The sequence below is a fragment of the Theropithecus gelada genome, chromosome 10, assembly GCF_003255815.1.
Source record: "Theropithecus gelada isolate Dixy chromosome 10, Tgel_1.0, whole genome shotgun sequence".
NCBI lineage: Eukaryota > Metazoa > Chordata > Mammalia > Primates > Cercopithecidae > Theropithecus > Theropithecus gelada.
The window spans coordinates 92624235-92646719 of NC_037678.1; the positions used below are offsets into that span (position 1 = coordinate 92624235).

At 42.0% G+C, this 22485-nt stretch overlaps 1 protein-coding gene across 7 annotated transcripts in view; it reads left to right on the plus strand.

Moving 5' to 3' along the window:
* Window positions 1-22485, plus strand: part of KIZ (kizuna centrosomal protein) — a 120106-nt gene that overhangs the window by 89414 nt on the left and 8207 nt on the right. For all 7 annotated transcript variants that reach the window (XM_025399729.1, XM_025399728.1, XM_025399730.1 and 4 more), the window contains 2 exons: window positions 13232-13336; window positions 16891-16987. In XM_025399729.1, the coding sequence (XP_025255514.1) occupies window positions 13232-13336; window positions 16891-16987 (202 nt within the window). The remainder of the gene's footprint in view (window positions 1-13231; window positions 13337-16890; window positions 16988-22485) is intronic.

A 22485-nucleotide genomic window follows, 5' to 3' on the forward strand; every position in this document is an offset into this window, starting at 1 on the left:
GTGGTAGTTTTGTTGTTGTTTATAAGCAGAAAAGAATGGCCTGCTTTTATGGCAGTGCAATTCCTGGCATGATTAATTTTTTAAACTCATGTTTTTGTGATGAACTCTGGTTTTGAAAAAGGAGTTTATGGTAGAGCAATTATTGTATATATTATGCATTCAGATAATATTTTACTCTAAAATGCAGAGTTTTTTTTATTTTAAACATTTTCCCCAATGATATGTTTATTGTGTTTTTAGTCTGCATTTTCTGAAAACTCTGGTATGGCTCCCTGTTATTTTTATTAATAGAAATGTAGATGATCCCAAACTACAGATAACCAAGAAGTCATTTGGATACTTTTCCCTTGCATTTACTTTTGGATAGAGAAGTATCTAATGGCCTCTGAATTTATTTCAGTTAAAATTATAAAGGATTATTGAGGAGAAACCAGGAAATTACCTTGTTGTTCATTCTTTCTTCTCTTTTCAGTATTCTTTACAATCATCCCTTGCTGGGAGTAGTTGACTCTCCCCAAAGTTAATGCAAATGTATTTTGTTATATACTTTCTTTATAAGAAAATGGATACTTAAGTACCAGGGTTTCACATCCTCCCTTATGCAGAAAGAAGTGCAATATGGCTAGAAGCAACCTGGGTTATTTGCCATTAAGACTTTAAAAGAAAGGCCGGGTGCAGTGGCTCATGCCTGTAATCCCAGCACTTTGGGAAGCCGAGGTGGGTGGATTACAAGGTCAGGAGATCGAGACCATCCTGGCTAACATGGTGAAACTCCATATCTACTAAAAATACAAAAAATTAGCCGAGCGTGGTGGTGGGCACCTGTAGTCCCAGCTACTTGGGAGGCTGAGGCAAGAGAGTGGCGGGAACCCAGGAGGCGGAGCTTGCAGTGAGCCGAGATTGCGCCACTGCACTGTAGCCTGGGGGACAGAGGGAGACTCTGTCTCAAAAAAAAAAAAAAAAAAGATTTTAAAAGAAATTGTAATTCCAACAACCTGCCATTGATCCATCAATAGTTGGCAGTTAAAAAAAAAAAAATGCTTTGTACCTATTTTATGCCAAAATATTAGACATTAAAAAAAAAAAACTTTGGAAATTTTTTAAAAACTTAGCAAAGCCATATACTTTGTTAAGGTGTTACTGTTCTGTCCTTGCCAGTGTACTCTCCCCACCCAGGGACCTCCCATGAAATTCATGTTTGAGGGCCTCACGCACCTTGGCACTACTAATACTGTTGCTTTGTCCATCATTGCTGCTACTTTGATCTCTTAAGTTCTTGACCATCATCCTTTTATTAAATGTTTGTGACTTTGGCATAACTGTTTGGAGATTTTGCATTTGGTAGAGTAAAGCAAGTACGTAGTTTAATTTAAGATAGAGTCTGTCTGCCTCTTTTTAATAGTTTTGTTGGAGTGTCCTGTTTGACTACATGCTGGTTGTGTTTGTATGGGCTGCATTCCTTCTAGAATATTTCAAAGAAAAGAAATATTCCAGAGGCTGTCCCCTGAAGGGTAAGGAAATGTAGCAATTGGACTGGGGCTTTGGAACCAGCCTTCAGTGTCAGCTCTTTACTCCTTGCTCTGTTTCTCTACCCTCTCTGAGTCTCTGTATTGGGAAAGCAGACATACTGCCCAATAGGATTGTCTTAAAGTTTAAATGAAATCATTTGTGAAAGTGCCAAGCAGATACTAGACACTCAGTTTTATCTGTGATATATAATAACATTCATGTGAACATTATTAGTGTTCTTGGTCTTCTGTGCTGGCCCCCACAAGCCCTAGCATTTCCAAACCAGCTATGAGGAGCCTCACAAAGCAAACTCAAAGAAGAACAGAAGTAGAGAGAATGGGGATGCAGCGTCACAGAAAGTGCCATTGTGAGATGAGCCCCCGGAAGAGTGGACACTTTTAGTCTGTTCTTGTGGACCTGCATACCTTCCTTGAGTTGTGGTAGCCACTTGGAACCAAGACCCGCACAAGTACAGTGCTGCTGCAACGCCTGCAAGACAGTGCTTCCCGGTAGTACTGCTACGTTAGTTTCTGCAAGAAATTGCCACTTGAGAACACAATTGAGATTCAAATCCAGAAGGATGGTTACCTTATCAAAAAGGAATCTCAAGAAGAGTTTGATGATACTTTTCCAGCTTCCACTTAGTCCCATGAGAAAATCCATAGAGAAATATCCGAAATAGCTGCTGAAGTATTCCTGAAGATCTCATTGGTCAAGGCCCAGACATCTCTGCCTGGGGGGACCTGTGTGCCCTTAGTAACCCTTACTTGCTCACAGTGGAAGACGTTGCCGGGCACCTGATCACCAGGCGGCAGACCTCCCCTGATGTGTGTGCTGCCCCACAAGTATTGATGAGCTAATGCAGCATTTTCCAAAATGTGTTATTTGCAGTGCTCCACCCAGAAAATACATCAATTAATACATATGTTGTTGCCAAGCCCTGCATGATCCTTCTCTCTCTCTCTGCAGTATGCATAATGCATAGAAACATAGTGAAGACTTGGAGAACACTTTCAGCAAAGGAATTTTTAAAATTGTGATCCTAGAGTTTCAGATAACTTATCACTTATTTGAAAATGGAATTTTTCCTGTTAACAGCCAACAGAATTAATGTTCTGTGGAACATGCTTTGTGAAACATACACACATGTATGTGGAACACTTTTGAAAGCAGTGAGTCCAATGGGGGCACCAGTTTCCTCAATACACTAAAATTATCTTCAACATTTTTCTGTGGTTTCATTTTGTGGGAAGCTTTCTTGTACGTGAGATTGCTTTATAAGGAAACTTTGGGCTGCTTTAGTGTAAGTACACCCAGATGTTATGACTGACAGCTGTTTGTTACAGCTGTTCCTTGAATTGATGAGAAGGTTACAATAGTAACTTTAGGTGCCCAGAAGTGCTATTCTTCAGTGTGGGATCCTTCTGTGTGTCTTTATTTGCTTTTCAGCCATTTCAGAAGAAGTATAAGAGAAGTATAAGAGAAGACATGGCTGAGGTGAAATCTGGGAAGTCACGGGAGATTGGGGGTGGGAAGCTGTGAAGTCATATCTTTATCAGAATGAGGGGGTCCTGGGGATGTTTAGCCTGAGAAGGGCACAGTAGTTTTTTAAATATTTGAGGAGCTGCCATATACCAGGCAGAATATTTATCGAGCTTAATTATAGAGTGTAGCTCAGTAACAAAACAACTTTCTAGCTCTTCATTTCAGCAAAACCAAGTTCAGTATCTTCCAGGTGTGAGTGCTTGAACCATGGCAGGAACCATGACTTTTTTTTTTTGAGACAGGGTCAGGGTCTTTGTCTGTCGCCCAGGCTGGAGTACATTGTTGTGCTCACAGCTTGTTGCAACCTCTGTCTCCTGGGCTCAAGTGGTCTTCCTTCCTCAGCCTCCCAAGTAGCTGAGACTACAGGCGTGTGTCACCATGCCTGGCTAATTTTTATATTTGTTATAGGATGGGGTTTCACCATGTTGCCCAGGCTGGTCTCAAACTCCCGAGCTCAAGCAGTCTGCCCGCTTTGGCCTTCCAAAGTTCTGGGATTGTAGGCATGAGCCACCTTGCCTGGCCCTGTGGCTCTCTAAAAGAGGCATCGTGGAAGGAATTATTGCCTCTGTGACCCCTGACATTCCTTCTAATGCCAAGGGACTGTGCTTCTTCCTCTGTGCTAATGGAATCCAGTGTGCCAGCATTCTCATCTCTTCATTTCCCTTTCTCATTTGCTTATCACCCCAAAATGGAGGTCATCTTGGCTGAGGCTCCTCCTTAAAGAGTCTGCTATCACTTTGAAGGCATCTGCTTTGTTAATCATTATTATGGAGCATGCGAGTTTTCTGTGTTTAGATTTACATATAAACCCTCCTGGGCACACACCGATGCCCCACCCACAAACACAGAGTCAGTATTCCATAGCCTGTATGATCTGTTGTTGTGAATATATTCTACCCCTTTTATTAGTCTAGTTGTTCACTAAAGAATCCAGGTGGAAGTCAAAGATGAATTTTTGTATCTATAAATGTATGGTTTTCTGTATATAATAAGTACTATATAATTAGATGTATTGATACAATATATATTATATATCATATAATTATATATAAAATCCTTAATTATATTAATTAATTAATACTTTTACATGGGCTGAATCCTGGGATACCAGGAACCACAGAAGATGGGATCCCTGCCCTCACTAAGCCTCCCTCATCTCTAACCTTCACAACAGTCTTATAGGGTAAACATTAGTACTCACCCTGCAAGTGGTCAAAGAGAAACTTAGAAAGGTGTCCTGCTCAAGGCCATGTTGCTAGTGTGTTAGATCTTGAATTAAACTTAGACTTTGGGATTTGGGCCCTTGAACTCCTTCCGTTTCACTGCCCTGCCTCTTTTATTTATTTTATTATTTTATTATATATTTTTTATTATTTATTTGTTTATTTGTTTTGAGACAGAGTCTCACTTCATCACCTAGGCTGGAGTGCGGTGGCACGATCTCAGCTCAGTGCAACCTCTGCCTCCCAGGTTCAAGCGATTCTCGTGCCACAGCCTCCTGAGTAGCTGGGATTACAGGCACGTTCCACCATGCCCGGCTAAATTTGTATTCTTAATAGAGACGGTTTTGCCCTGTTGGCCAGGCTGGTCTTGAATCCTAGCCTCAAGATATCCACCCACCTTGGCCTCCCAAAGTGCTGGGATTACAGGTGTGAGCCGCCACGCCCGGCCTACCCTGCCTCTTTTATTTTACCAAAAAGACAACTGCATCAAGATGTCCGGATCAATTAAACATCAGTGTACATCATAACAGAAGATGGGCTTTGCAAAGCTGCTTCTGAGAGCAATGATAAACAAAGCTTGCCTTTCCTTTCACTTGGGTTAGGCCTGGAGAGGTGGGCAGCATGCAAGGATTTTCAAATGCAGCTCATCCCAAGAGGTAGGCCTTTTATAAAGTGGGGCAAACCTGAGCCCAGCTGGGCTGCTGGGAGGTCGGTTTCCCTGAAATACTTCCTGACCTAATATACAGGTTAGTTTGCCTGAAACACTCAGGCCATGAGCAAAGTGATGCTTATCTAGATTGGGAGAGAAAGTCTGCCTTTTGAACTACTTATATCCCCAAAGTGAAAATTTCCCACATTGACAATTTTGTTTGTATTCACACTAAATTTACCTTTCAGCATTAAGTGAGTTTTAATTTTAGCAGATGATGCAGCTATGCTAAATGTCATAAAAATATAGAACCTAGCACAGTATCTGGCACAGAGTGGGCACTTAATTTGTCAAATGAATAAAAATGGGGATATTAAGGAATTTTCTTAAATGCTTGTTGATTCAGGACAGAATACTATCTCTTTCAATCATTCACTCCACCAGTACTTTTCCCACCCCACGTGCCCATCCTGGCAAAACTAGTCTCCTTAAGCTCCATGTGAAAAGGGCTCTCAGCTTTTATCTCAAGAGGATTAAGCCTCTAAGAATGTCCATTCAGCCTGTCGTTCTTTTAACACCAATTCTCTTGGTCAAGCTGTGTTGAAAGTGGTTGCCTGACTGTGCCATTCCTCATGGATATTCTTTGGCAAGCTGAAATATGCAAGGTAATATTTCCTTGCATATTTCCTAAGACATCCATTTAGAATCTTTCCAGGAGGTCAGCTTAGATTTGGAGGGTGCCACTTGGAGTTCTAGGCAGTGCTTCCCAAAATGTGATTGCTTGAGTTTTACATCAATCGGAAAAGGGCTGGAAAGATACAGTGGCTAGGTTGTCACTGGTGACTGGATTTATCCTGGGAGGAAAGACTGCAGTGATGACTTTGGGCTCCCAAAGCACAGTGGCATAACACCGCTACTACTGAGGCTTTACCGAGAATGTGCTTCACCTGTCCTGTCCCAGAAGCACTTTCCTGACAAGAATCAGTCAAGACATGTTACCGATTGTGCCTGGTACAGGAAACCCCCAGCTTGTGCCAAACCAGGGGAACCGCCATATGTTGCTGGATTGTCCATTGAAAGTCCACATGGCCCTGTCTCTGTGCCAGGGCTCAGCCTGCTGGGGCTTCACCCATGGAGCCTGCTCCCTGCTACTTGCCATAGCAAAACAGTCCTCATTATATTGCAGGACAGTGCTGTTTATTTAACCTGGTCATTAAAGGATGAAAGGTATCTTTCTGATGGATCTTCTGGACTGGATGCTTCTACCTTCAAGGAGATGAACTCATAAATGCCAGAGAAATTCTCCCCAGTGGCTCATGGTAGAATCCCATGTAGAGTTTTAGAACATACCCATGCCCCAGCCACACCCTTGTGCAATTATTTCTGAACCTCTGGGAGTGGCACCCAGGCATAAGTACTTTGTAACACATCCAGGTAACTTCTTAGGTTTGAGAACTATGGAGCAGGGGTCTCAGTTCAAAAGAACCCTTATAGGTCCTGTTGTGAAGCACCCTCATTTTACACAGAAGACTCTGAAAGACGAAGTCGAGCTTTAAATATTTTAATAAAATCAGGGGTTGGAGTGTATTATTTTCCTAGGGCTGTTGTAACAAAGAATCACGAACTTAAAACAACAGAAATACACTCTCTCACAGTTCTGAGAGCTAGAAGTCTGAAATCCAGGCATCAGCAGGGCCCTTGCCTCTGAAGGCACTAGCTGGTGGCTCCTGGCTTGTGGGAGTATAAGCCCTGTCTCTGCCTCTGTCTTCACTTGGCCTTCTCTTCTGTGTCTTTGTGTCTGCTCTTCTTAGAAGAACGTCAGAAATGGGATTTAGGGCCCATGGTAAATGCAGAATGATTTCATCTCGGGAACCTTAACTAATATGTCTGTAAAGAACCTATTTCCAAATAAGGTCACATTCTGAGGTTCTGGGAGGACATGAGTTTGTCGGGTTGAGGGGAACAACACTATTCAACCAACTACAGGGAATGAGGATGGACTTCTTCATATTTTACATTTTTAGCATCCAGTTCATCTTCTATAGTAATTATTCCTGCACCTATCATAAATAATGGTAAAGATAATATTGCCATTTCTAATTTCTCTCATTAAATAAATCATTGCGTACAAAGGGCTAAAATATACTGTTTTTTAAAAAGCTATTTATATCAATAAAATACAGCTTTCTGACCAGGATTACTCAAGTTGAAAAGTTAAAGGTGTCATGAGGTTGAGAGTTGAAAATTCACCTCTCACGACTGAACAGTGTTAAATGGCAAGCAAAAGTGTTCCAGCTCATTTGGGGAATGTCAGTTAAAGGTCAGTTTCAAGCCTGGAATTTGTTTTCAGGTTTAATTGTTGAGTTGACCCATAGAAATTAGGACTATGACATAAATCTCTATTTCCTGAAGCAGTGCCAGACAACTCATGTGAATTAGGTGGGTCTCTTCTCATGCATCGGCCCTCTTCCGGAGAGCGCAGAGAGCAACCTTGACAATGGAATTTGCAGGCCCAGGTCTACACAGGTGGAGTGGAGTTTATTGCAGAAAGTCAGGACATGAAAAGTGATTCTGGTTATGGACCCAAACTTGTGTATCTTCCTGCCTTTAAAAAAAAAAATCCTTTTTTTTGTATTTTCAGAATTGCGAAAGCAGCCATATCCTATTTTCTCTCTCTCTCTCTCTCTCTCTCTTTTTTTTTTTTTTTTTTCAGAGACACAGTCTTGCTCTCTTACGCAGGCTGGAGTGCAGTGATGTGATCTCGGCTCACTGCAATCTCCACCTCCCAGGTTCAAGTGATTCTCGTGCCTCAACTGTGCCCTGCCACTGTGCCCAGCTATTTTTTATATTTTTGTATTTATAGTAGAGACAGGGTTTCACTATGTTGGTCAGGCTGGTCTTAAACTCCTGACCTCAAGTGATCCACCCATCTCAGCCTCCGAAAGTGCTGGGATTACAGGTGTGAGCCACTGTGCCCGGCCCTATTTCCTTATTATTTATTTATTTTTTTTGAGATGGAGTTTCATTATCGTTGCCCAGGCTAGAGTGCAATGGCACGATCTTGGCTCACCGCAACCTCCGCCTCCCGGGTTCAAGCTTTTCTGCTGCCTCAGCCTCCCAAGTAGCTGGGACTACAGACATGTGCCACCATGCAATGGTGTAGTTACAGTTTCTCCATTTTGGTCAGGCTGGTCTCGAACTCCCGACCTCAAGTGATCCACCTGTCTCAGCCTCCCTAAGTGCTGGGATTACAGGCGTGAGCCACCCCGCCCGGCCCTTATTTTTATTTAAGTAGATTACTAGGCAAATGATTTCTGGATTCTCAGTGTTAATATTTATCTTTTGAAGTAACTTAAGAAACATATCTCACAATTTTTATTTTATTTTGCAAAAATGACCGAGTTTGCAGTGTCAGCAACACACGTAGTACAATTTGAAAAACCACGTAGGTGTAGAAATATGTGAAAAGTAACAATACTGAGAAACTCAGTGGACAGAGAATATTTTTCAGATTTTGTTTTAACTTCATATAGAAATAGCAATTATCCTTCCTTACTCAAATATGCCCAGTTCTCTGTCAGTTCAAGGTCGGTTTTTTAGCCGTAGTGATAGTATTGTTTGCATCTCCCTTTGTTATTTTTTCTCCGAGCCCAACTCTTTTTTTCATTAAGGATTTCTGCAAAAGCAATGGGCAGATTCCCTGCCTCCAAGACACCCCTTAGAGACTGGTGAACCATGTGTTTGTCTGGCTCTTGTAATGGGGTGTTAAAAGCACTTGTTCATCAGATATTTTCTTTTTATTTGTAGATTTAGAAGTATTTTAGCAGGTGTACATTTGCATATAAAAGAGGAAAACAGATAAGAAGTTGAGGCTTTTTCTTTCTCCTCTCCTCAGCATCATCTCTCTCCCACCTCTTTATTCAGCATGTTTTCACTTTCTTTCTGTAGCTGTTTCTATTTTCCAGACACAAAACGCATATCAAAAAGAAAAAAAAAAAAAACAGTCTCAGCGATCCTTCAGCACTTTGCAGAAAGATAGATGATTGGGTTCAGGCAGCTTATGTAACAAAGTAAGGGAAAATACATTTATCTCATGTCATCAGTCAAGAGTTAATAGACAAGGATAGATTTTCACCTTGTGGAGCTGTAGACTGCATGGGATGCCCCTCCTTGCCTTGCCTTACATTTTGAACTACAATATTTTCTACTTTTTAAACTAAGTCTTGACACAGATTTGAATATATAATCAATGCTTGAACAAAGATTCAGAACTGAAAGCTTGAGCATGCGTGTGTTTGTTTCTGTGTGTATCAGAACATTCCATCTGAAAATGATTGTATTCTTTAGAAATGTTTGTCTAATCTAAACATTTTCACTACTCAGTATTTTCTGAGAGTTTAACTTTACTAATGGGAGGAAGTGTTTCCCTGGATGTCTAAGTCAGGCTAGAAAGTGAAACCATTAAAGCAAACACCCAATCCTCAAATTTTCAGACTTACAGTTTACTAGCAGCTGAGAAAACAAAAATCTTTTTCCCTTGGAAATATATTGACTTTGTTCCTACCTTGTTTGTAACAGACTGACTTGAACTTCTTGATTCGTTACTTTTGCTCCTTTATTTGTTCATTCATTTAATAACTATGAATTTGCAGAGCAGCAACAAAGTGGAGCTTTTAACTGCTTGGTTCATCACTGTGTTTCTTCTAAAAAATCCTGGGCCTGAATTACCACAAACCTCATGTCCATAGCTTTACACTCTTGCTTCATGAAACTAGCGTCCCGGCCAAGTCTTCTGGGCTGTTTCAGGAGGATGTCTGATTTGTTTGAGAACTCCTAAAAAAAAATACACTCTTGCCTTCAGAGTCTGAAACCTGGTCTGTTTGATACAGACAGCCCCTTAAAAATCTTCATACAGATGATGCATCCTCCCTGGATAACATGTTCCAACAACCCTTTCAACAAGAAAGCTTTTCCTGATATCTAGCTTGTATTATTTGGCTGCAGTTTTTCCCTAAGTGTTCTTGTACCACTTTCAGTGAACACAAAAAGTTGCTCACTACCATCTAGTTTCGAGGCTACAAATATGTTCTGTTTTGTCTGTGCAGTGTTTTATTTTTAAAAAGAAGAAAGAAAAGGCAGAAGTCTGGCAAGACCAGGCCCACCTTCCCACCAGGCAGCAATTGGCTGGAGCCAAGGAGCAGCTGTGCTCTATGGACAAGTCATGTGCCTCCTTGCCTGCTACAGGGCAGGCGCTTCCTGCTGCTCCTGCCTGGCCATAGTCACTTCTTGGAGGTACTTGCTTGGCCCCAGAGGCATCTGCATCCGCAGTGCCAACCCTGTCCTGTCTGTTTGCAGTACCTGAACTTTCCTTCCCTTCTCCAACCTTGTTCTATGCAGACTATGTATCCTTTAACCACTTCTAATTTGTTTTAACCAACCCTTATTAATTTTGTTTTTCCTATGTAGATCATCTCTCAGACTTTCATAAATACTTTTGTGCAACAATTCTGACTAAATAGGGGGGTGATGCATAGGGAGAGCGACTCCAGCTCTGGTGCATCTGATCCTCGGTTGGGCGGCAACAGTGCTAGGCTCTCTGCCCTCTCCTGCTTTGACATCTGTGGTCCTGCCTCAGTGAGTGTCATTCCTCTAGGTGAATGCACTTCATCTTTGTACCTTTTAAACTTCACTTTGCCTTTAAACCATTGGAGAGAGTGCGCACTGGGATTGGGGGTGAGAGATGTGCCCAGCAGTCCTCAGCCTGATCTTGCCAGTCCTTTATGACTCAGGTCAGGGCAGCTGCATCCTAAATAAAAACTGCCCAGGTGGGCTTCGGTGACTCTGCTTGGAGAAGGGCCACAGAGGCTTAAGGATGAATTGCCAGTGAGGTGATTGGGAAGTGGTGGGCTCTGGTTGAATGGGGCAGGAGAGTGAGCCATCTCAGGATGGGTGGTTAGCCAAAAGCTCCTGAGCTCGCACTCTTCAGGAAGGAAGGGAGGGGGACCAGATGGAAAGTGTGGAGCATAGAAAGGGCTCGTCTTTTCCAGAGTATCAGAATGGTGCCTTGTTGCTAGAAGTGATATCACTTCACATTGGCAGTTTCCTCCCTTGCTAACCTCAAACCAGTAATACTATCAGCCCTTCTTCTGTTTGGGCAGAATGCTTAATCCCCCCCAAATCTGAAATTACCTCAGGACTACTAGCTTGATACTTCTCACAGAAATCCCCTTCTGATCGCCAGTGACACGTTTTCCTGGTTTCTGAGAAGCAGGAGCGCCGTCTCACTGGAGTCAAGTGATTTGCCTTCCGACAATGGAGAATGAATTTGCAGTGCACAGCTCCAGCTTCCAGTGGCCAGGAGGCTTTGTTTATCAAGAAGCTGCTCCTTTTTTTTTAAGTTCCCATCTTTGCTATCTTTTCCTTGATGAAATAAGTTTAATTGAATGTAGAAATAACATGTGGTCATTAAGATCTGGAGTTGTATCCTGAGAGCTGAAAAACTTTTTGGTTGATTTTTATAAAATAAAAACAAAACAGGGCGTTTTTACCTCTTTTACACTGATTTCTTACCTTTAGAAATTCAGACACTCTGTCTTTGATTTTATTAATATTGTCCCTCTTTCACAGTTACCTTACAGTGTATTTGAAGTAACACGGATATTAGGATTAGCCGAAGGGCATCACGACACCATCCCATTGGAGCCATCCTAGGACAGTGCAACCAGCCTCACCAGGAAACACTTTCACCCCAGCCCCCCACCGCCCCCCACACACACACATTACACAAAACAGCACTTTCCCCTCTGTATGCACTGTTTCTGACCTTTTCTTTATTAGATTTTTCAAAATACTAGTTTCAATGACCTAAACTGATTTCACAATCCAGCAATGTTAAAAAAGTGTTGCCTTAGAATTTATTATCTTCAGAGCGAAGAATCCCTGATCTGTATGTATTTTAATTATATAGTATTTAATATTCCAAAGTATAATGTTCATTTTAAGTACTCTTTTTTTTTTTTTTTTTTTTGAGACGGAGTCTCGCTCTGTCGCCCGGGGTGGAGTGCAGTGGCCAGATCTCAGCTCACTGCAAGCTCCGCCTCCCAGGTTCATGCCATTCTCCTGCCTCAGCCTGCCAAGTAGCTGGGATTACAGGCACCCGCCACCTCGCCTGGCTAATTTTTTGTATTTTTAGTAGAGACAGGGTTTCACTGTGTTAGCCAGGATGGTCTCGATCTCCTGACCTCATGATCCGCCTGTCTCGGCCTCCCAAAGTGCTGGGATTACAGGCTTGAGCCACCGCGCCCGGCTTCAGTACTCATTTTTATCTTGACTGATTTTCAGTAGGGCAAGGTAAGTTGTATTTTTATTCTTCAGTGTGATGGTAGTTTTAATCCAGTAATAGGGTCTCATGGTTAAGTCCTTAAATGAAGCCAGTGAAAGCAGGAATCCAACCTGTTGCCAGCCCCTGGCATTGACAATGGGACTCCTTTTGTGTTACGCTGAAGATATAGACATGGATGCTGTTTTGTTATGTTTGTGCTGAAACTCTGATTCTTCATCTTGCATTTCATCTGGGTGCTCTTGAAATTTAGAGTAATGGGGAAGGTTGTGTCACTCAGGTTCTTTATGTATTTTTGTTTACTGTTTTTCCCAACAGTCTTCCCCAATTTCACTTATAGCAGATGCCATTAGAAGCACTGCATGGCCAAGAGCATCCTATGAACATGAGCATGTGCAGGCTGCCGCTGATCCCTGTGGACGCCTGGCTTTGCTCTCTGCAAACCGGTTCTCGCTCCTTCCCCGTGGCAAGACTTGGTTAGATTTCCTCAACTGTGGGACTCTGAACTCATCCAGCTGTCACCACCCTTCCTGACCCTCTCCCCATTCCCCCAGCCCTGTCCCAGAGCCCCTGCACTTGAGTGTGAGAGCCCAAGAGCTAGAGCAAAGAGAGTTTCTGAGTGACCTGGCAACCTGGGAAGGCTTACTTTCTTTTCTGGTTCATTCTGGTTCATTCCTCTACAAGGCCCAGAGGGAAGTGAAACTGTTTTACTGTGATAGTGAACCTATCCACAGACCCACAGACTAGAATTTGGCTGCCTCAAATAAACTCATACAACTTGTCTTTGAGTCTTGAAACCTGGTTTCAACTAAATTGTTTTCATTTTTAGAATGTCTAAAACGTGACAGTTCAAAAAATAATAATTTGCATTCATTTGAGAAGTGTTCATCTCATAGGAAGAATTTTAAAAGCTGCTTTCTGGGCAGTAAAAAATGTGGTATTTCTGTGTTTTTCTTTAATCAATAGAAACAGAAGCCTACCAGTTGCTGAAGAAGGCTACCCTTCAGGATAATACAAATCAAACTGAAAACAGGTTTCAAAAGGCAGATGCTTCTGTGTCACACTTGTCAGGTAAGTAAGAGCAGATGGCAGTGTCCAGGGGCCCAAAGTGGTGGGCAGGGCTGTGTTCAGGGAAGGGTGGTTATTCTTTTTGAAGGTTTCTGGAGTTTGCTCTGTAACGAGCTGTCACCAGGACAGAATGAGCTAGTACTTTTTTTATCCTTGGCAAACGGACATGTGGAAAAGCCCTTTTGTTGTGTCCTAGACATGTGCTGGCCAGCACGGCAGTGGCCCTCCCAGGCCCTGGATTCTGCCAAGCATGTCATGATAGTGACTTGTCATCAGTGACCCTGGGAAGACACACCCAAATTCCTTCTCTTCCCCACGACTACTAGTGTCTTTGTCATTCAATGGGCAGTGTTGTACCGGGCTGCTTTCCCTCACCAGAATGTTGGGGGATTTTTAGTTATTTTACTGAAAGGATTATAAATCCCAGGAATGCTAAATTTTATTTATTTGTTTGTTTATTTATTTATTTATTATTTTTGAGACAGGGTCTTGCTCTGTCTCCCAGGCTGGAGTACAGTGGCATGATGGCTTACTGAAGCCTCAACCTACCAGTCTCAAGCAATCTTCCCACCTCAGCCTCCCAAGTAGCTGAGACTACAGGTGCACACCACCACACTCAGCTAATTTTTGTATTTTTTTGTAGAGAGAGGGTTTTGCCATGTTGCTCAGGCTGGTTTCAAACTCCTGGACTCAAGCTATCCACCTGCCTTGGTCTCTCGAAGAGTTGGGATTACAGGTGTGAGCCACCATGCACAGTCAGGAAAGCTAAATTTTAAGCTTAGTTATAGTTCCTTCAATCTAGGATTTTGTTTTAATTGTAATTTTGGTTTTTTGTGCTTTGTTATTGTACATCTATTATTTCCAGTGGTTTTCCTTTCATTACACCAGTTTTTAAGCATAAGTTACCTCACTTTCCTTTGTGAGAGTAAATGGATTAATACAGAAGGAAATCCACATTGACTTTCTTAGCCACCATGCCATAATTTCACCTAGCAGAATGAACAGTGATTTCTAAATAGCATGTAATTCCCAGTCCATATTCAGATTTCCTGGTTGTCTCAAGGATGTCTTCTTAAGCCAGGCACAGTGGCTCATGCCTGTAATCCCAGCATTTTGGGAGGCTATGGTGAGAGAGGTGCTTGAGGCCAGGAGTCCCAAGACCAGCCTGGGCAATATAGCAAGACACTGTTTTTACAAAAAATTTAAAAATTAACCACACGTTTTAGCGTGTTCCTATACTACTAGCTACTTAAGAGGCTAATAAGGCAAGAGGATCACTTGAGCCCAGAAGTTTGAGGCTGCAGCAAGCTATGATCACACCACTGCACTGGGCAACAGAGCAAGACCCTATCTAAAAAATAAACAAAAAATGTCTTTTTCAGACAGATATTTTTGAGGGACATACTTACGGTCCATCAGACTTAGCTGTATTTGGAGAGCTATTTCCTAGATAATATTAGTGGTTAAAGTCAGTTGCGGCAAAATTCAGTTATTTTGGTGGTTTTGAGGATTTGGTGAGCCACTACATGTTAAGTGCCCAGTACAGTGCCTGATAGTGAAAAGCCCCCTAGGAGAGCCAGCCATTGCGGTGGTAGGGGTGATTTGAACATAAGACATTGTAGTTTATTGAGTTATAAAACAGGGCCTCTGTCCTGATGGAGATTGTCATCACTTGCAAACTCTTAACTGTTTGCTTTCCATGACCTTCTTCACACTTGAGTCATGGAATTTGAATCCAGAGGGATATTAGAAAGAATGTATTCAACACTCCTATTTTACAAATGAGTCCCCAGGAGAGTAACACCTTGCTCAGAGCCTTTCAGCTAGATAAATGACACACATACTTTGGAAAGTGACTCCACACATCTGTTTCTGGTAAGTGTTATTTTCAATAGTTAATTGGACAAGTGCAAAAGATAAGTAAATTTGGCTGGGCACTGTGGCTCACACCTGTAATCCCAGCACTTTGGGAGGCCAAGGCAGGCGGATCACCTGAGGTCATGAGTTTAAGACCAGCCTGGCCAATATGATGAAACCCTGTCTCTACTAAAAATACAAAAATTAGCTAGACATGGTGACAGGTGCTTCAGCTACTCAGGAGGCTGAGGTAGGAGAATGGCTTGAACCCAGGAGGCAGAGGTTGCAGTGAGCTAAGGTCACACCACTGCACTCCAGCCTGGGTGACAGAGCCAGACCCTGTCTCAAAAAACAAACAAAAAAAAGATGAGTAAATTTGACATATAAGTTGTAATCCCTTGGATGTGTATCTGAAATTATGGATTATGGTACTATTAATAACCTAGTACTTAATGCATTTTTATTAATTTGTTCATAAATGAAATGACACTCTAGGTTATATAGTCAGGCACCCCTAAATTCATTTCCCTTGCCCCATACTCAAAGTGCTCCTGCCTGTGTTTGCTGTCACTGTCATTGTAGTCAGATCCTTTGGCTGTGTGTTATCTTTTACCCTTACTCTCATTCTGATCCTAAGGACTTATCTGAGTCCCAGAGAAAAACAGAAAGTGGACTGGAGGGTATAGGGCAGCTTCACAGTGTTGTTAGAAGTAGCAGGGATGGGAGGTGGTGGTGCACTCTGCGCTCAAGGAGCCCACCCCAAATCTAATGAAGAAGCAGTGCATGTTTCATTTACTTCTGAGTCTGTGGACCTGTCCTGAGGAAAGCTTCTTAAATAAACCTTGAGCCTTAGTTTTCATGTCTGAAAAGACCTCCTTCTGGTAAGCATGTGGACACCCTCTTTGGGCTGAATGTGGACACATTTTTAAAATAGTCACTTTGCTGCAGAGTGTACATGCAAGCAGGCAGATTCCAGGTTAGAAACTCAACAAATGCTTTCTGCAGAGATGCCCATGCATGCTGTGTCTCTGATTGTGACTGCCAATTAAGAAGCAGACCTGTAGCAGAAACATCCAAGGCTGAGAACTCCCAGAAGGCAAAGGTCAGGGGTTGCCCTGCAAACTGGGGGCATTGTGGGAATATCCAAGTCTCTGGCTCGAGAGAAAGAGGTGGAGTGTGCATCCTCCTTCTCAACCTTTAGAGGCTGGTGAAGAGTGGCCTTGATGATTTTCAGTGGAGATTCTTTCTCCTCTATGAGATGGAAAATAGAGGATTTTACAGAGGGGCTTAAGAGTGGATAAGGTGGGTAACTGTTATCCATGGGTCTCAATTATTTCTGAGCCCTGGTTTGCTACCCGTGTGTTATAACAATGGGAATTATCCAGTGCTTTGTGACACAGTAGAGATCCATATGCCTACATGTGCATCTTGGTCATTTAAAATTGAACTCTTTGGATGATTTCAGTTTTCACTTTTTGTGGCTACTGTTTAGGTATCACAGGAAAGCGCCCCACTCCCTTTCAATGTTCTACTAGCATTTCATTCTCTGCCTCAGAAGCTCCCTTGCCTTCTGTGGCTTGAACAGATTCTTCCTCTGCTGGCGTTTGTTTCACCAAACTTACTGTGAGGCCACTTTATTCATTTTGTCCCGTGGCTGCATGACAGCTAACCCTCACTCTCCATGTTTATGCTTATCACAGGTTTGAATATTGGCAGCGGTGCATTCGAGACAAAGACAGCTAACAAAATTGCGTCGGAAGCTAGTTTTTCATCTAGTGAAGGAAGTCCTTTGTCAAGGTAAAGTTGTGAAAGCCTTTCTGAATAGCAGCAACAAGATGAGAAATGTCACAATGCAATGAATTAAACTCTAGCTGCATATTATTTTGTTGTGTGACTTGGAGGGTTATGGTTTGGGTTTTTGTTTATCTAAAATAACAGTTGAAACTTTAGTCTACCTTTGAAAATATTTGCACCAGAGCCAAGTATTGTTTTGCAGCTGTTGTTTCCTTGGTTTAAGACTCAATTGACACCTCAGTGAACCACAAATTAGCGTCTACAGCTGCTCGCAGTAGGACTGCTTAGAGACCACACAATGGAGGTTGTCAGAAAAAAGGGCAGAGAGAAAACATCAGGCCTTAAAAGAAATAAAGTGGCATGTTTCTTCTTTTTGTGATGGCTAATATATAAACTAGTAATTGCTGGATATTCATTTTTATTTTTCTCTTTTTTTTAACCAAGTATTTAGGCTAGATTATTCTTTCCTTTTTAATACTTTCTTGCTTATTTTCCATAAAGAACAAAATTTATCTCTTCACATTTGTCAAACTGTAGCACTCACTTCTTGTAAGTTTTTTGACCAGTGCTAAGAGAGTTGTGTGCCGAATTTGTCATTAACATAAAATACTAATCACAGTAGCTTCAGGTCACTTAGAATTTATAGATGGGAATATCAGCCGTCATCTGATGAAATACCTTGCTCTTTTGCTTTGAGCTAAATATTGTTTAAAATGGCATAGCAACTTTCCTTTTGGAACAGCATTGCTCAGTAAAAAGATGTCCTTCAGATGATTATATTACATTTGAATTAACTGTTTGTTTGTGATGAAATTTTAGAACAGGAACTTTACATTTCTAGTATAACATACAATGTTCCATAAGAGAAAATGATTTGAGCCAGGAATGTCAAATTTTTTAAATAAAAAAATCCTATTTTTATTCATATTTTATAAAACAATATAGTGTTTTTAGAACCTGGAGTATATATTAAAATGAGACTGAATTTCTAAAATTATGGGTTTTAGAAACTTGACAAGTCCAGTTTTAGGGAGATAACTCATTTAATTATCAGAAGTTATTATTTTTAATGCCTGAGTTTTCATCCATATTTTTGAAGGAAATGGGAGGTAAATGGGACAGGAAGAGTGTTAAAAGTATTATGTTATTACGATTATATTATAAATTCAAGTTCTAGGTCTCCTAAAAGAAATTTTAAAAGACAGTAAATTCTACACATAGTTTTCAGGGCCGAATGTTACCATTTGGCTTAATAATATATAGAGGCACTAAAAAACCCAGTTCTTCCTAAACAGTCTTTACATAGGTTCTTTGGGAAATGTTTAAAGACATTGAGAAAGCAATTGGATTTTGTAGAACATTTCTCAGCCTAATAATTTCACATCTTGTCTATATTTCATTAAACTAAAATCAAACTTTTTTCCTCCTTCAAATTGAGGCAGAGGCCTTTTGTTATTAGTATTTCTGTATGAAATGAATTTCCTAATAAATTACAAGTAATCTCATCATCCGCTTTAAAAAAACAAGCAAAAAAAAAAAAAAACACACACACACACACACACAAAAAGGCCTTCAAGGAACTCTTGGTTCTAGGCACTTGATAATAATCCAGTGATGAAAAGGTCTGGGCCCAGAGTGCGTAGGCTTGGCGTGCTGTTTGTCACAGTTTGGTTCTTGTGCTGGGTTTGGTGTTGTTAATACGCCACCCTGGGCTTTGGAGAGCTCCAGTTTTGCTGTTTGTGCTGGATTCACTGAAATTTCTTAGAGGCTTACATTTAAGGATCCCACTTACTGCAGTCACTCCTTGTGCTTTATTGCTTTTACAAGTGGTCTCGAAACCCGGTACTTGAGAATAAACATAACAGTGCAGTGCTGCTGTAGCACTTTTAAAATTCTTCTTTGCTCTATTTTGTCAGTGAGCTGATGAGCAACCTCAGAAAAAAAAAAAAAAACCCACTGGACCTAAAAAAAAAAAAAAAATGGCTTCCTCTGATGTCCTAGAGACAATAATTATGATGTGCTAGTTAAGCCCAAACTACAGCTGAGGGATTTTACTTTAAAGCAGCGGCTTGGGCGCAAAAATGCATTTATAGCTCTTTGTCTGCACCTCATTATGTGTGGGCCTGATTCATTAAGTAATTGGTTTGCAGTTGTTTACATGAGTATTAAGGCCTTCTTTTCAGCCGCCTTTGAGAGATACATTGTGCAAATGTTGCCTGTGATGAATGCAGAATGAGGGCCAGAGGGTCTGTCCTATTGGCTAAACAGTGCACTCCTGTTGAAAAGCCAGAGAAAGGGATTGGGTGCTGCTTTGCATAGCAATGACTTTCTTAATAAGCGTTACAGATTAATACACACAAGCTATAAAAGATGCAAAGAGATACTCTTAGCACATTTATACATGCTCATTTCATTGTGATGGTGGTGGGGTTCGGGTGCTTTCATATGCCGTTTTTTCAGAGCAGCAGCTTCAGTGCATGAGCCGTAATAGAATCCGATGTTTATTGTATTATAAATCACGGGCAAGTAGGCAGATTGGCAACAGTTTATTATTAAAGATTCTTTCAGTGTAAATCTTTTTCTACCATTGTATTTGCTTCAGCAAAATCATTTTGTGGTTGAGTGGGGATGAAAGGCATAATGTACGAAGGAGTGAGTCCTAATAGGAAGCCGTTCTCCAAGTAAAGACCACTTGTTCCCTTTTGTTCAGGGGTGCATGCCAGAGCTTCCTCTCCTCTGCAAACATTGTCTCGCTTTACCTTCCCCAGCAAGCGGTTTTCACTCTCCCAGATCCATTTGTTCAATGGAGAGTATATTTTAACAGCCTGCCCTTAGCTTGCTGGTTCCTGCCTTGTAACTTCAGCTTACTGGTTGGACCAGATAATGTTTTACCAAAAGGAAAGGGTGTGTGCTTGCAGCATAATTGCGTGGGGGAAAGGTAGCAGAAGTCACCCAGCCACAGTTCCCTGGCAGGGCCACCATGGGTGGCATTCTGTGCCAGCCTTGCAGCCACCAGAGCGGCCAGTGGAGGGCGCCAGCCTGCAGCTGATGCTGTGGTGGGGGCGGTGGCATTTTCTGTCTTTGCCTGGTCGCTGTGCCGTTTTCCCCAGGATAACATAAAGATTATAAGGAACCAATAGTCCAGTGAAATAAAAAGGAGTTTTTCCTGGAAGTCCTTTAGGTTCTTATATAAAAGCACTCTTCTCTGTCTTGGGTTTGGCACATCTCCGTTCTTAAATTCCACTGAATTGGCAGCTTCCTAAACATGTCACGTTTCTTATCACAAGCCTACATACTTTGTTTTTTCTGCACAAAGCAAATAAGAACAATGACTTGCTTGATTATTTGAAGAGAAAAGTTAACAAGTTGACCTCAGGTAGCTAAAAGTGGCATCTTCTGTAGGACCCCTGATTAACCATCAGGGGGCGCTCAGACTTTGTTAAATTACTGGTAGGCCTTTAAAATCTAAAATTAGTGTTTACAGAGATTTGTTGGCACAGTCATTGGGATTTTTTTCTTTCTGGATTATTTTTTGCCTTCTGTTTTTCAGAAACATATGTTTGTTGTGGGGAACGTTCCAGCTGAAATTGCTCCTTTAGAAATTGTAATACTGATTTCCGCTAGCAGTCAAAAATTACTTAAAATTTTAGAATTTGGAGTCTAAAGACCATGTCTTCTCATAAATTCGCTATTTTCAGCCTGCTAATTAGACTTCAGAACTGGAAGGACACTTCCTGCCGGGAGCCATTCCTCCTTATCCTGGACGTCATAGACAGTGCTCCTGGCAGGACCCTCTGAGTCTTATTGCCACACTCAATTGGTGAGGCCTCAAAGTCACAATAACTTGGGTATATTTGTTAATAGGCCATGGCTATTTTTTCTTTTTAAAAAAATGATATGACAGGCCAGACACAGTGGCTCACACCTGTAATCCCAGCACTTTGGGAGGCCAAGGCAGGCAGATCACTTGAGGTCAGGAGTTTTGAGACCAGCCTGGCCAACATGGTGAATCCCTGTCTTTACTAAAAATACAAAAAAAAAAATTAGCCAGGTGTGGTAGTGTGCACCTGTCATCCCAGCTACTTGGGAGGGTGAGGCAGGAGAATTGCGTGAACCTGGGAAGCAGAACTTGCAGTGAGCCAAAATTGCACCACTGCACTCATCTGGGCAACAGAGCAAGACTCTGTTTCAAAAAAAAAAAAAAAATGATGGCTGGGTGCGGTGGCTCACACCTGTAATCCCAGCACTTTGAGAGGCTGAGGTGGGTGGACCACCTGAGGTCAGGAGTTCGAGACCAGCATGGCCAACATGGCAAAACCCCATCTCTATTAAAAATACAAAAATTAGCTGGACATGGTGGCAGGTGCCTGTAATCCCAGCTACTCAGGGGGCTGAGGCAGGAGAATTGTTTGAACCCAGGAGGCAGTTTGCAGCGAACCGAGATCGTGCAAACTATACTCCAGCCTGGGTGACAGAGCAAAACTCCGTCTCAAAAAAAAAGAATAAAAAGATATTGACCATGAAATTGAGTCAGTGTCTTACTAGCCTGAGGCTTTCTCTCTGTTCTTTTCTCCAAATTCCACCCCCTACTCCGGCTCTGGCCAGGAATGAGTATCTGACACCCACCTTTGCTGCCACAGATCTCTCAGGGGGCCTTTGTTGCCTGCACCCCTGTTGAGCATGGGCAGTCTACACACCCTTACCAGCCAGCTCCCCTTGTCCCCCTGCTCAAGAAAGTTAACAACCAGACCGCATGTCATTGCCGCATATGACCCACTATTTCATGTCCCTGGCTTTTAGTGGAATGCTCCTGTTCCACTCTTTTACCTGGTTAAGGCCTTCTAGATTTTTCAAGGCTTAACTCAACCTTATGAAAGTTTCCTAAGCAGAGACCTGACTGTACAGCATGCCCCTCCTGTGGTCTCCCTAGCTATTTCTGTTATCATCTGTAGTGCAGGGATAGGAGCCATTTCCCAGTACCCTCCCTCCCACAGTGGGCAGGCTTCGTTTCATTTATTTATTTATTTAGAGACAGGGTCTCACTCTGTCACCCAGGCTGGAGTGCAGTGACATGATCTCTGCTCGCTGCAACCTTTGCCTCCCAGGCTCAAGCAATCCTCCCACCTCAGCCTCCGAAGCAGCTGGGACCACAGCCCCGCTAATTTTTTGTATTTTTGGTAGAGACGACATTTTGCCAGGTTGCCCAGGCTGGTCTCAAACTCCTGAGTTCAGGTGATCCTCTCTCCTCGGCCTCCCAAAGTGCTGGGATTATAAGCGAGCCACCGTGCCCAGCAGCGGGTTTCTTAATCACCAGTGCTGGATAGTCATTGCACTTCCTGAGTGAGTAAGCATGGATGTATAGCTGCACCATTCACTCTAGTTTTGTTTTTTTAAAATAAAAGTCAGTTTGTACAAGTTCCCTTACTTCTGTATGGCATCATGTACTTGAGCTGCAGGGAATCATGCATTTCATACAGTTATCTGCATAAGTGTGTGTGTGT